The following is a 14,227-nucleotide window of genomic DNA, read 5'->3' as shown; positions in this document are numbered from 1 at the left end:
ATAATATGGCTTCTATATAAAGTAAAACAACGGACAGTTACTGAGGGAAATCGTAAATTAACAGTTACCCGTACGAACTAAGGTCATCAGGCCAATGTCACTTGCTAAAGCAGTACAAACCTGTGCATCATTATTGCCGTTATTGAACGTTGGTGTGTTAATGTTATAAGTTGATGTAAAACCGTGTCTGACACGGTCCCGAGGTCCGTGTATGTTCAGGAAGATCCTTTAAACGAGAAACAAACAAAGTGGCTGAATGCACTCGGACCTCCCATGACAAACCGGCAAAAAAGCAGTGATTCGGCAACACGACACAGGACCGTTCATGGTCGCCGCTTGCCGTTATCCTGCATTCAGCGGTTTAACGGCACACGGATGTCTGCCATGAAACACTTTTTAATGGACAAGAGTTCTCCACCCGTTTCCCAAAACTTCATCAATGCACAATCAAGACAGAAAGAGCGTTAGAAACAGTGTTCTGCAACTAGGATTCACATATTGCGATTTTATGCCGTTATTTTACAGTTAATCCACTTAAGCTAGAAGGACCAATTCAGTTCGTTTCTGCGGAATTGTTCACGTTAGCTGTTGTGCTACTCTCAACCTGGGACATCCCTGGTCTGACTGCTGAAGGGTAGAAACTAAACGTGACTGTCAACAGACTGAATTCTGTAGGATGCTTATATTTTTAATTCTCTCTCTAAAACATGTTTGAACCTCACGGACACCAGAATGGAGCTGTCAAAGGGAAGAGTCCTCCAAAAACATCTGGTGCCTGCGAGACCCTTGCGCCGCAACCGCCCTGATGACGTCGATAAGCAGGCTGCACTGGGTGGTAAGACAGATCGGAATGGATCCAAGGTGTTGGTTTGAAATTCATTGTGTGCATATTTAAGGACATGTTCATTGGAGAATTCTGTCACTTTATTCAGAGCCCAGTGTGAATGCTGCATGTGCACAGGCAGCGGTGGAGGAAATGGATGAAAAGGTAAGAAATCCCAAAGAAGACAAAATTTCAGGGTTGAAACTTAGTTATTTTCATTATGTGTTCATTATGTTATTTTCATTCTTTTAATAATTTATCAATCGTCTGATGATACAGAACAGAAAAGCAGCAAATCATCACATTTGAGAATTTGAAAGCGTACCATGTTTGGCAGTTTTGCTTGATAAATGACTTCAGTTACTATATTGATTATCAAAATTGTGGTCAGTTGCGACTGCTGATTCATGCTTAGCATTTGTTTCCATTATGCTTTAATAAACTCTTTGCCTGTTGAGCAGTTGATTCAGACAACTTTTTTTTTTTTTTTTATTTTGTGCTTGATAGACAAATGTTGAGATAGAGCAGTCCTGCGAGATTGCCAGCCAGCCCAAACAGAAAGAAGGTAAGACAGAACGTGTTTTTTAATGACTGTTGAAATATACGCACTTCTGCTCATCTGGAAACTGGCCGCGCTCATTGTAAAGTTTATGTGTTTAAGCAGGGAGGTTAGTTTTTACCAGTTGTTACTGGTCTGTGTGTTAGTGGTTTTGCAGAAATTCCCTGCATCAACCGAATTACAACCTACTTTTTTCAAATTTGAACTTTTACTTTGATGGTTTTAATATAATATATAACATATAATCGGTATCAGCCAAAGGTTCAGACATACCTTCTCGTTCAGTGGTATTTCTTTATTAGGGCCACGGGGCAAGCCACGTGCACTATTGTTATCCTGCGTGTTTCTTCTTCTTCTTCTTCTTCTTCTTCTTCTTCTTATTATTATTATTATTACTATTATTATTCTTCCTCTTCCGTGTCAAATTTCGATTCGCTACTCCTCCTACAGTTTTGGGAGCACCCACGCAAATGATATATCAAAACGTGCGTCTCGATCGGGATCGGCGTGCTATTACTTTTGTTGAATTGAATTGAATTGAATTGAATTGAATTGAATTTCCGATAAGAAATGAATGGGAGGAGGTCGAAAAACTAAAAATGTATTGCACTTTTTCTACTGGCTACTGCTCTGGCATACTTTCACCTATAGAGACTCCATTTAAACTTTAAATTGTAGTCTTGTCTATTGTTGTATTAAGCTACGTTTTGATAGCTCGTATAATTTTTGAGTAATCCCTGATTAATGACCATGAGCGTTTTTGGAGAAATTCTCAGATTTCAATGGGTGTGTATTGCGTGGACTGTTAGAAGCTAGCATCACACCGCGTAAAATACGCGCGTTTGTGCGCACCACAACGCGCGTAAAAAACGGTGTTTTCCTAGTATGATAATGCGTCTGCGCCCAATCGCTGATCAAGACAAGCAGACCAAATCAGCTCAGCACAAATCTCCTTTGTGGCAAGGTTTGTCCTGACTTACCTTGTAGTTTCTCGTAGGTTAATATTTTGGGTGATAGGCAGGAACATATCCCATAAATTAACTTCGTCGTTATTTTAAATTCCTCTTCCATGCATCGTTTATTTATTTTTCTTGGTCAATGCTTCTATGTTGTTGATTTTGTTGATTTTCACTGGTTTACTCCCTGGCCAATGAAGTGAAGAAGTGGTACAGTGGTTAGAGCTCTGGACACACACACACACACACACACACACACACACACGTATGTATATGTATATGTATGTGTAGCCAAAATATATGTCTATATATCCTAACAATGCATGGAAGGGGAGTTTAAACAACGACAGAAATGAGAGGAAGTACAAGTACACACAGGTTTCTGCCACCATGTTTACTAACACAGGGCTGCAAAGTCAGTGGGTTTACATCCAAACAAATACATACAATACAAAGGGTTTGAGTAATTAATGCCACTTGCTCCTGTAAGCTAAAAGGTCTCTGTTTCAAAGTCCAGAGCTCTAACCACTGTACCACTTCTTCACTTCCACTTCACATGTTCCTGCCTATCACCCAAAACATTAACCTACGAGAAACTACAAGGTAAGTCAGGACAAACTATGCCACAAAGGAGATCTGTGCTGAGCTGATTTGGTCTGCTTGTCTTGATCAGCGATTGGGCGCAGACGCTTCAAGTTCAGTGGCTGAGAGAAAAGAAGGGTGGAGATTATTATCATACTAGGAAAACGCCGTTTTTTACGCGCGTTGTGGTGCGCACAAACGCGCGTATTTTACGCGCGTTTTGATGCGCAAAACGGCGTTTTTTACGCGCGTTCTTGGAGGACTTCATTACGGCGTAAAAAGCGGCGTTCTTTTTGCGCATTACGGCATGACGTTGAAACGTGACTGAATGTGGCGTATTTCTGGCAGGAACGGCTTGCCACACGTGTGTGCCTGAGTGCTGAGAGCGGGCGTGTGTGTGCGTGCGCAGCTGTGTCTCACAGAGCATGATTGGGAGGGGCTCTCAAGTTGCCGTGGCAACCTCTGAGGCTCAGTACCTCTTTGAGCACTCCTCTCTCATGCTCCCACACACACAAACAGACATATGGGCAGATAATGTAATGTATATGTACACAGTCGGGCAGTAGGCCCCGTGGCCCTTTCAAAATTTCCCCAGGGGAAATTGTCTAGTTTTTATTATTTTCTACATTGCAGATTAATACTGAAGACATCAAAACTATGAAAGAACGTGTGGACTTACATGGTAAACAAAGCACAATAGGTTTTATGTTTTATGTATTCTTCAAAGTAGCCATTGTTTGCCTTGATAATGGCTTTGCACACCATTGGCATGATCTTAACCAGCTTCATAAGGTAGTTCCACAGACTGGTTTTCAATTAACAGATGTGCCTTGTCACAAGTTAATTAGTAGAATTTCTTGCTTAATGCACTTTAGACCATCAGCTGTCTTGTGCCAGTATGGTCATATGTACGTTGCTTTGGATAAACGCATCTCCCAAATTACTCATTTTAATAGTAATTGTTGGTATACAGTAAATAACCCACGCAAATGCTTCACAGAGTTCAAGTTGCAGCAACTATTTGGAGGTGACTGCCGCAAAAAAAAAAAAAAAAAAAAACACTACTGAAGGAGTCCAACATGAAGAGAATCGTTTGAGCCAAAAACACAAGGAATGGACACCAGACAAGTGGAAATCTGTACTTTGATCTGATGAGTCCAAATGTGAGATTTTTGGCTCAAAAATCTCTGTGTGTTTGTGAGAGGCAGAGAAGGTGAATGGATGGCACCTGCGTTCCCACTGAATAACGATGGAAAATAGCAAAAGTAAAGAAGAACCACTGAATGAGAAGGTGTCTCCAAAGTTTTGACTGGTACTGTATATATATATATGTGTGTGTGTGTGTGTGTGTGTGTGTGTGTGTGTGTGTGTATTGTTTTTTTTTTTTTAGGCAGAATATGTTACACAAGGGAGTTTCTACTTAGTCTCGCAAATTGTCCTGAGAGCAGGAAGAAGCCGAAAGACTTGCCAGATCTCCCTGTCATCTTAACCGAGGCAGTAAGTTGGGTGTTGGTATTGGATTTTCCTGTGGTGTCCCCACAGAAAGGTCAAAATAATGAGAACTGTGCTGTTTTGAACTGAATTATGTTTTTATACTATCTCGACAGAGAGATCTGCACCCTCGTAAAATGCACAAGAGGGGAATGAAGAAGTGTGAGTTTCATTTTATAATGTGAACTCGTGTGATTTTATCAAGCATTTTTGATACTCTAGCAAATTAGATAATTTCAATCATGATCTGAATTTTATTCAAATTAATCTTTGAACGCTAATTAGTATTTCACATTGATATAAAGCTACATGTTATATGTGTATTAGCCCTGACACGCTGCTGGTTGTTGTGACTATCATCGTCTTGCTTATGCTATACTTTGGGCATTGGATGTTTCTGTTTTAGTTTGGTATCATAAGAAAGTAAAGTCACAAACATGAGAATATGAAAAATAATTTGTCAACATTTTTTCTGCTTTCAGGATGGCAGAAAGCCTCCACTCGCCGTAAGACATTTGTACAGTTCTTCAGTACACCCCAAGGAGTGTTTCTATTGTTTTTTTCTTATTACTTTTCTTGGTGACTTGAAGCGACAGTGATGTTTGTGATCAGCACTGTGATTTAACATGTCTTACTTAAAATGTTAAGTTCATAAAAGACGTTTTGGCTCAGCAGTTTTGTTGTGTTGACATTTTCTTTCAGGCATGTCATTAAAACTTAAAGCTGCGATTATTTATATTTTTCTATTGGCAATGTGTCAAATAACTATAGTGTAGAAGGTGGTGCTCATCATGACAAACACACAGAGAAACCTCACCCAACTCTACTCAACTCAATGGAGCATTTTAGGGTTTTTCAGCTGATCGTGTTTGGTTTTCTCAGCCACTCTGCTCTTATCGTGCTCATTTCCAGCCTCAGCTAGCAGCTGTGTTCAGTGAAAAAGCTCTAAGCCCACTGTTTGCTACCTGCCCAGCACCAAACAGCTGACTGAGTTTTCAAGTAGCTGGTGAAAATAGTGGAGCACTGAGCAGCTGAAGAGCCAGATTCAGGGGGTTGGTGGGGACCAAAACACCTTGAAGGCTCCAATATGTAACATTTGTGCACTGCAAATAAATATTTTGTTGAGTTGTATACTAACATTTTCAAATGTTTCCAACAATTTGCAAAGCCAGAAATGTCTGTAATTTTACTCAGTGCCTTCCATTTGGTTGCTGGTCAATGGCATCATATCGCCTTTTCCTTTACTTACTCTAGTTACTATAACTTACAGGGAAACATGGGAAACAGCACATGATACATCATAGTGAGGAAAGAAGTCAGCCAACTAGCTAGCATCTCTCGTGATGGAGCAGAATTATTCATTTTCATTGGCAGTGGTGGTTGTTTAAAAAGGAAAACAACTCCCATGATCCCACGGTACTTCACAACTGTCAAACCATCAACAACAGTTTTTTCCTATCATATTCACAAGCGGAAAAATCAAATTTGCATCGTCTCCTCACATGGGGTTCAAGTTTGCTGAGTTTTGAATTGAATTTTGCCTCAGATGTGTGACTGTACCCTCAATGGTCCACCATCAAATCTTGGATATTCAAGAGACACAGTTGATCTAGCTGCACACATGTACAATCAAACTGCAGTTAACATGCAGCATCACACCCAGATCTGTAAACACCAGACCGAGAATATTGCACATATGCAATATTACATAAGAAATAATTTATTGAAAGAACTCAATATAACAGTATTGAAAGCTGGTCAGGTGGCGATCTTCTTGCATGTTTTTAGTGGGGGTATTTTTATGGAGGATACCCCAGGTGAACATGCAAACTCCACACAGAAAGGCCCTTTTTCCTCAAGCAGCAGGCACCGGAGGCATGGTGGAGGACACACCCCCAGCGCCCACAGCGAGATTCGAACCCGGGACCTTCTAGCTGTGAGGCGACAGTGTTACCACCGTGCCACCCTAACCCTTTTTAGCTGCGCACACACTTTCAGCTGGTTTCACATACAGAAAGCTTATCTCAACTATGAAGGATTGCATGTTGGGTGGAAATTGATTTCAGGAAAACTTAATCGTAGAAAAAAAAAAATCACACAACAATTTGTTTCAAATATTGAAATCATCTGTACAAACTGGTCACAGCACAAGAATGGCAACAACAGAAAATGAAAGAAAAAGGACAGTACAACATTGACTGGATTGATCTGCCTGCTGTTTCTTTTTAATATGTAAAATACATAATTAAAAAACTCATCTACAATATAAACACTGATTTATTCCTAGTTCATTAAAACAAATGTACAGACCACTGACGTACCATCATGGCAGTGTATTATGTGTCAATTTACAATTTTACAGTATCATAATGAAGTGTCATAACAGTCGAGCTTCATCCATTTCCGTCTTAGTGCTCCGCAGATGAATTCCTCTTATTGTCATGTCCTTATCCTGACATGCAAACTGCTGTGGCGTCAAGTATCATTCAGCTTGAGGACTTCACAACTATGAAGAAAGAAGGAAGAAGAATGAGGGATTTAATGAAATGTATTTTCTACATGTTATGTACTCATTTCAAGACCTCTACATACCTTGTACGTATAAAATGGCATATTTTGAAGATTACATATTTTGTCAAACCATTAACTGCTTACTTAGAAATCAAGACAGCGGAAATTACTTTTACCACTGACTGCGGCTTCAAGAATGTTTCTTAAAAAGTTAGCTAGGGACATTCTGGGAAGACTACTGCATATTGAAATCCATTATAAATAAAGAATATTTTGCCATTGATATTCTGGCAAAAAAAATAAATAAATAAAATCACCAGCCCAAGACTTTAATGCCTTTAACTCTGTTGATTTTGGGCTGAGTTTCTCGTACTAGTAGATGAAGGCAAAGCTAAAGGAGCCTCGCAGCGTCAATAGGAAAAAACATAAAAATAGTATGGGATCAAGTTGGGGAAGACGTAAAGGTACAAAATAAGTGCAATACATTATATCAAGTACACTACCTCTCTTTCAATAAAAAAAGACACTGATGGAATCAGAAAAATGGGAAAAGATATGAATAGTGTGAAAAAGGGAAGTACTTCATGAGATTCATTGTCCCTAAACCAACTAACATTTAACACAAGGAACCAGGACAGAAAGACAAAATACATGCAGAATGTTCTGAGGTGAAGTATTCACACCTTTGTATAAAGGTAGGCTTAAACTCAAACACAGGAATTGAGAGAGAGCCACAAAACAGCAATGGTGTCACTGCAGCTACAGTTTATCTAATAATCCTCAAAAAACCCTCTCATGACACAACGTGGTGCACAACATCGGGCCATTTAAGCAAAAGATAATAAAAAAGGTAATGAAATACTCACTGCTGTGATGAACTTCGTGCCCTGGGGTTGGAGGTCTTCCTCTTTCTGGAATATTGAAGGAGACACTATGGAGGAGGGAGGTGTGGAGGTGCACAGGAACGAGGGGGGGTCGTTGTTGTTGTTGTTGTTGTTGTTGTAGGAGTCTGTGACGATACCGGAGTGCCCTGGTACAGTGAGGGTGCTCAGCCCTGTTACACTGTCACTGGAGGTACACTGGGAAGACGTCTCTGAGCTCTCAGTGACTGCCCCACAACACAGAGAAAAGATACATTAATACTGTAATACTGGCTCAAGCAGCACACACCTCCATTAATTTCCTATTTAGGTAGCAGTTCAAGGAAGTTCAGCCAGTGCCCGGGCAGTAAGTTTGTTTTGGCTTTGTCTTTTGTGCACTCCTGAAGCGGCCGGGTTTAGGATTTGAACTTTTCAGACTTTGGCGACTCCAAGTGGTAGAAGCAGAGAAGACACGGTGGCAGACAGTAAAACCTCCAACTGCTACACATGGAGACTTTAAGGCTCACAATATATTTTTTATTTTTTTAATTTTCTTGTTTAATTTGTGTCATTTTATTACTATAGTTTGTTTTATTATCTTGAAGCATGTCTCCAGTGCAGTAGTGTTATCTTTTCATTTATCTGCTTTTTATTGCTTTGTGAGCACCGACTGACGGAGTGGATGAATACTTATGCAAATGAGTATTTTGTGTTTTATATTTATACTGTTGTGGCTAATGTCAGCACAGGAAACTGCTCATCACTGGACTAACGTTATGTAACACCCCTTTTTATTAGCTTAGAAACAATAATAATGACAACACAATGCAGGCAGCCATCGCTCGATAAGCTAGCCCTGTGTCCTCGTGCGCATGTAGAATTTCTTGAAGAGTCTCCATAAATTAGTAGCTAACAGCTAGCTAACCTCCCTGTGTACCTGGAGGTCTCTCACAGCATCACTGCTCCTGTTAGCCGAGCGCTACCTAACTAAGCTAACCCTCAGAGCTACCGCTAGCTGTGAACCACTTACCTTGCGAACGCGAAATACGTCAAGCTGAGCACCGTACATGTCAGCAGCGTTATCGTGTGCGGCCTGTAGAAAAACTCTATGGTGATATCTTCAACCTGCTGCTCGTTTATCATTCGGAAATGCATTCTGTAATTCACATCATCCTTGCTCAAGGTATGAGATCCGCTGTACACGGACGCCATAGATGGCCGCAGTCAGGAGAGCGGCGGCAGCTCCTCACAATAGCATGAGAAAAGTGAGCCACCACGACCAGCAGCTGCAACCAGCGCCGCAAACTGGAGCAGGAAATAGTTAAAATAAATTAAAAACGTCACATAGCAAGCTACCAGCGTATAATGCAGAAGCGAGCGAATGAGCTCCAGAGGGTTAAAAAGAGGCGAAGACAGTTTTAGGGAAATTGTTCACTTGTGATTTTGATTGGTGTGCATGTGTTTAGGGAGTGTCCCAAAGTGGAAGAGTCCTCGTGCTCTCCTTCATCATGTGCTGCTATGATTGTTTTTAGCGTGACCTCCATGACCTTTGAAACAGAGCAGAGGCTGACTCCTGTATCTTCCAATTGAATTATCTTGAACTGTGTCCTCTTAATTTGATATTAAGAAAAAAAGTGAATAATACTGAATGTTTATGGGAACTTGAACAAGGTACAACAGTACAGTTAATTGCATATCTAATGACTGCGCTTCCTCGAATACATCCTTCACTGAAAAGTACATTTACTTGACTGAATTTGTTGTGTGTTTATCGCCCCCTTGTGGTCACTCATGATTTCACATGTCAGTGAAACCAAAACATCAGCTCCCACCAGGGGTCTCTATCGTTTTTCTTAAACAGCAGCAAGGAAGTCCAACCCATGGACACAAATTGTCTAAAGATTCACTGTTAGTTTAAGTTCTGTTGGTTATGAGACATTTGAACTATTGTTTTACACATCATCTCTCCACCTTTAGTAAATTGAGTATATGGGTAAACAAATCATCCACTGTACTACATGGGGAGTACTACACAAAAGATGATGAGCAGTAAAGCTTCAAAAAACAGGTTGGATTTGCAAAATGACCTGAAAACGTTTTGCAAGGCAAACATAATTTTTTTGGCTATAACACACAATGTAAAAAGCAACTTGTTCTCTTTGGGAGTGTGCTGTTACATGTCTTTTTGGGGGGTTAATTTACTGGTCTTAAAACCAGTTAATTATTGTTAGCTCTTATGTATCATTGTCGAAAGTAGAGGAATGTGTTGTAGGTCCACAAGAAGACAAATGAAGCATAAACAAACCAAAAATCACCTTTATTTGTTATTTGTTTTTTGTTTAAACGTATTCACAAAGAACAGAGTATGATTTAAAAAATCAATGGCATAAAAAAATCCTCTTGCAAATATAAAAAAGCAATATGCCCCATGGATAAAAAAAAAAGTTATGTAATGAAGTTGAAATTAAGTTGAATTCAAGAATCTGTCATCTGTTTAAAACTTTATATTTTAATTAGAATAAGAACCATCAAAATGAGGCCCATTGGCTGATAGCTGGGTGTCAGTAATGAATCTAAAATGAATGAAATACAGAGCAGTGATCTACAGTCTCAAAATGCAGCACAATAGCCAAGAAGCACGAAACCATCAGCCGCATATTCGACATCTATTTGCTAAAATGAACTTTATTAAAAAGGATTGTTTGAAAGATGCCACTGGTGAAAACTTCAAAGAAGTTTTAAAAATGGTCTAACTGTCTCAGAGTAGAAATCCAAAGTAACTGTGGAGTGCATAAACGCCAATACTGTTATAAAATGGTCAAACAATGCAACATAAACAGCTAGATGTATGCAAACACAATAATATGTATTCTATATTCAAGAAGTGCCTCATTCACATGCAATCTGCTGTTCGCAACTACTTCTGAAATGAAAGCAGAAACAGTTGATTTAACGGTCTTTGTATGTTGAGAGGTATAACATTGATACCACATTGGTGCCGTGTGAATGAGGTGGTCAGTGGTTGGTTTGTTGAGCTCCATCACACCTCTAAATTCAGTCCGCCTGTTTCAGCAGTATGATGGGCTGCAGAGGAAAAGAATGACCAGTATAATTTACAACTAATCTTATCTCTCTATCTGTTGCCATGTGTTTAAAGGAAATTACATACCAACGTGTTGAAATGTTGTCTGCATACAGCTTTACTCAACCAGTAGATCAAGAATAGGGCTATTAACTTCTCAGCAACCAGCAGAGTCATAATCAGCCCGTTGATTCCTTCATGGAGCTATGAAAACAGTTGAGACAGTGGTGGAGATGAATATGCATTTTCTTCGCATTTCAGAGAGCCACAAAGTGAACTTAATCAAAGGACAAATGTGGTTTTCCTTTACCTTCAGGCTGTGGAAACTCAGTGAAAAACTGAATGCGCAGATACAAACTGCCGCAACCGACCAGAAGAAGCTAATGATGTTCAGAGAGAAGGACAGCTTTGTCTGGAGGGTGAGAAGGGCAGTTATTATGCAGGCGTCACTGTAAATCATTAGAGAGCAAAAGCAAGAACATTCTCACATTCTAGAACTTGTGATGATTTTGAGCCTTTTTGAAATGATCAGACAGCATTAGTTACACATCATATACAAACTTATTTGAATTCAAATTCGTGTTTTCTTGAACACATCTCTTCTTCATCATCAGCTCGATAATCTAAAAACATGTTTTGTCACATAAAAATCAAATTCAAAGTATAATTGGACAACAAGTAATTACAACTGCACTTATCTCTGGATGTCCTTTGAATTTTATCACATACATTTTGTATGATTGCATGTTTTTGAAGGCACTCTCCAATTCACGTGTTCCATCAAAAGGCATTAGAAATATACTACCATCTCAACAATAATACTATCCAGTGAGCACATACTGTTTTTTTTTTTTTAAACTCAGAGGGTTAACTCATCTTTTGTGCATAAAGAATTAACTTTTTCCCCTGCGCTGTGAAATGTTCACCACAAGGAAAAATCATTTTCACTAATGCAACACATTTTAATCTTACCAGGTACATGTTTGGAGATTGTCCAGCAGCATAGGACAGCATACCAGAGACCACAAACTAAGATATTGATATATGATATGAATGATTATACACAGAAATGCAGTACTAAATATTGCAGAATATCAAAAGAATTGAAGATAAATTAGATAGCAATGGAAGTGCATGAAGAATTGCTTTTTAATTCTATTTTCCTGCGTTTTTTTATTTCGATTGTTCACTAAAGTGAATTAAACATTTGTTTCTTTTGCAGCTGTATTTACCACGACACTGGGTAGAGTGTAGATCCAGATAACAAAGATGTATTCTGTCTGAGTAAAAATCAGACCAAGAATGAGAATGAACACACCGGCAATGGCTTGGGCTGCCTAATGAAAAAGAAAAGAGAGAAGCAAAGGAGGAAATATAAGCACAAACCTGTGAAAGAGTTTGTGATCACAATGTCTCTACCTGTGTATGAAAAAGTTTAACTTACTCCGAGAGGTTTAGGTTTTCCATTAACAACAAAGACCTTGTAGGAATCTCTGTACACACACTGAAATTTCTCCGGCATCAGTTGACCGTCTCGAGCATCCGTTAGACTGCCAAGGGGAATGGTGATGATCACTGATTCATCACAAACAAATGTCTTCTTCATTGTTCTGTAAACAAGTTCAAAGTAAAGGATTTTAAAGCAGTTAATGTCACTGGTGACCTGTGATTGAGGTTTTCAGTAAATACCTTTTTTCCTGTTGTATGAGATCTGAAAGTTTCTGCTTTGTCAAATGAGTTTGAAAAGGAAATGGCCCAGTACCCCAAATCATTTTCTCTCTCTCTCTCTCTCTCTCTCTGACACACGCGCGCGCGCGCACACACACACACACACACACACACACACACACACACACACACACACACACACACACACAACCACCCAAGTGTTTGCATGCAGACTTTGGGAAACATTTAAAACCTAACGCAAATTATTTGTGCTCACGAATTTAAAGAAAAGTGTTGTAGTTGAATCAGAAACACGGTAAGCATAACATGAAAGCTCTGGCCATGAGGCGTTCAGGCTTGAACGTGATGATATTGCAGAGAAAGGAAGTTAGGGCGTGAGATGACCTCATCTTTCAAAGTATTTGCAGGGATGTGAAGATCATGTCTGTCTGTCTGAATGAAGCACTTGCTTGAGACAGATCCAGAGTGTGAAACAGGCACTTCTCAAGCCAAACGTGGTAAGAAACCCAATCTAAAATCTTTGTTGAATTGCACTAGGCAAAATATTGTTGTACATATTTGCGATGGAGAATATGAACTTGCAAGCATCTCAGCATTTGTATATGCACGTGTATGTACTATAGCGGACTGATGTTTCATCAAAGACTTCATTAAGTTTATGAGAATTAGACGAGTGGGAGCAGCTGTTGATATTTTGTGATAATGTTCTGCTGCAGGTTGTTAAGGGCTTGACACACCTGCATTGAATTACACTGCACTCACTTATTTGATGCCATCGAAGTTCAGCTATAACAACAAAATACGTGTATAGTATATTATTATGTTAAGTTTACCACCATCATCAATATCATTAGTAATTGTCCACTTTGTTTGTTAAAGGGTAAACTGATTTACACAAACCCTTTCACATGAAAGTATCCTTGGACAAGATACTGAACCCCAAAACTGCTTCTGATGCTGCGCCATCACTGTGTGAATTAATACGTCTGTCGCTTTGGATAAAAGCGTCTGCCAAATGACTAATTGTAATTGTAGACTCATTAATCATGAAAAGCCAGTGATGCTCAATTCTGGACTTGGTATTATGCTCCACATTAAATATATGAATCCGCAAATAAATGTCATCATTTTCTGAAAATGATATCTTCATTTAGAATCAGATGCCAGCAACACGTTTCAAAAAAAGTTGGGGCAGTGGAAACAAGAGACTGGAAAAGTTGTGAAATCTTACAATTACTGAGGTGAACTAGCAACAGGTTAGTAACATGACTGGACATATAAAGAACATCCCAGAGAGGCTGAGACTTTCTGAAGTAAAGATGGGGAGGGCTTCAGCACTCTGTGACAGACTTCGCTGACAAGTAGTTCAACAACTTAAGAAAAATGGTCCCCAACGTGAAACTGCAAAAAATTTTTAGTTTTTATTGTCTACAGTAGATAATGGGATCTATTTTCGTCCCCGCCGCTGGCGGAACGCAGGGTGCGCACCCCGCGCAGTGGTGTTTCTGTGCAGCGCAGGCGGGCGCGCAGTACACTTGGTATTTTGGTTAATCGAGGCGCACAGAGGTACGCCAGGATGGGCATTCTGGCGCAGTCGGGGGAGGCAGGATCAGCCGGCGGATTTGGGTTTTCGGTCCATTTCGGTCGGCGTAAAAGTGCGCTGAGAGCTCGCCA

At 39.7% G+C, this 14,227-nt stretch overlaps 1 protein-coding gene and 1 long non-coding RNA gene across 2 annotated transcripts; both read right to left on the bottom strand.

The window, feature by feature from the left end:
• Positions 1 to 6,609: 6,609 nt before the first annotated feature.
• On the bottom strand, positions 6,610 to 9,089 carry LOC143325205 (uncharacterized). The gene is made up of 3 exons (XR_013077512.1): positions 8,813 to 9,089; positions 7,789 to 8,030; positions 6,610 to 6,917 (listed from the first exon to the last, which is right to left on the bottom strand). It is a non-coding gene; the product is annotated as an uncharacterized LOC143325205 (long non-coding RNA).
• Positions 9,090 to 10,501: 1,412 nt separating this feature from the next.
• On the bottom strand, positions 10,502 to 12,587 carry LOC143325244 (uncharacterized). Its single transcript, XM_076738198.1, has 7 exons — positions 12,554 to 12,587; positions 12,309 to 12,474; positions 12,097 to 12,201; positions 11,837 to 11,893; positions 11,175 to 11,276; positions 10,952 to 11,068; positions 10,502 to 10,866 (listed from the first exon to the last, which is right to left on the bottom strand). The coding sequence occupies exons 2-7, from the start codon at positions 12,468 to 12,470 to the stop codon at positions 10,837 to 10,839; spliced, it is 573 nt and encodes a 190-aa protein (XP_076594313.1). The 5' UTR covers positions 12,471 to 12,474; positions 12,554 to 12,587; the 3' UTR covers positions 10,502 to 10,836.
• Between the last annotated feature and the right edge of the window lie 1,640 nt (positions 12,588 to 14,227).

Source organism: Chaetodon auriga, chromosome 8 (genome assembly GCF_051107435.1).
Source record: "Chaetodon auriga isolate fChaAug3 chromosome 8, fChaAug3.hap1, whole genome shotgun sequence".
NCBI lineage: Eukaryota > Metazoa > Chordata > Actinopteri > Chaetodontiformes > Chaetodontidae > Chaetodon > Chaetodon auriga.
Note: the sequence above shows the minus strand (reverse complement) of the source record. Positions and strands in the feature narration are given on the sequence as shown.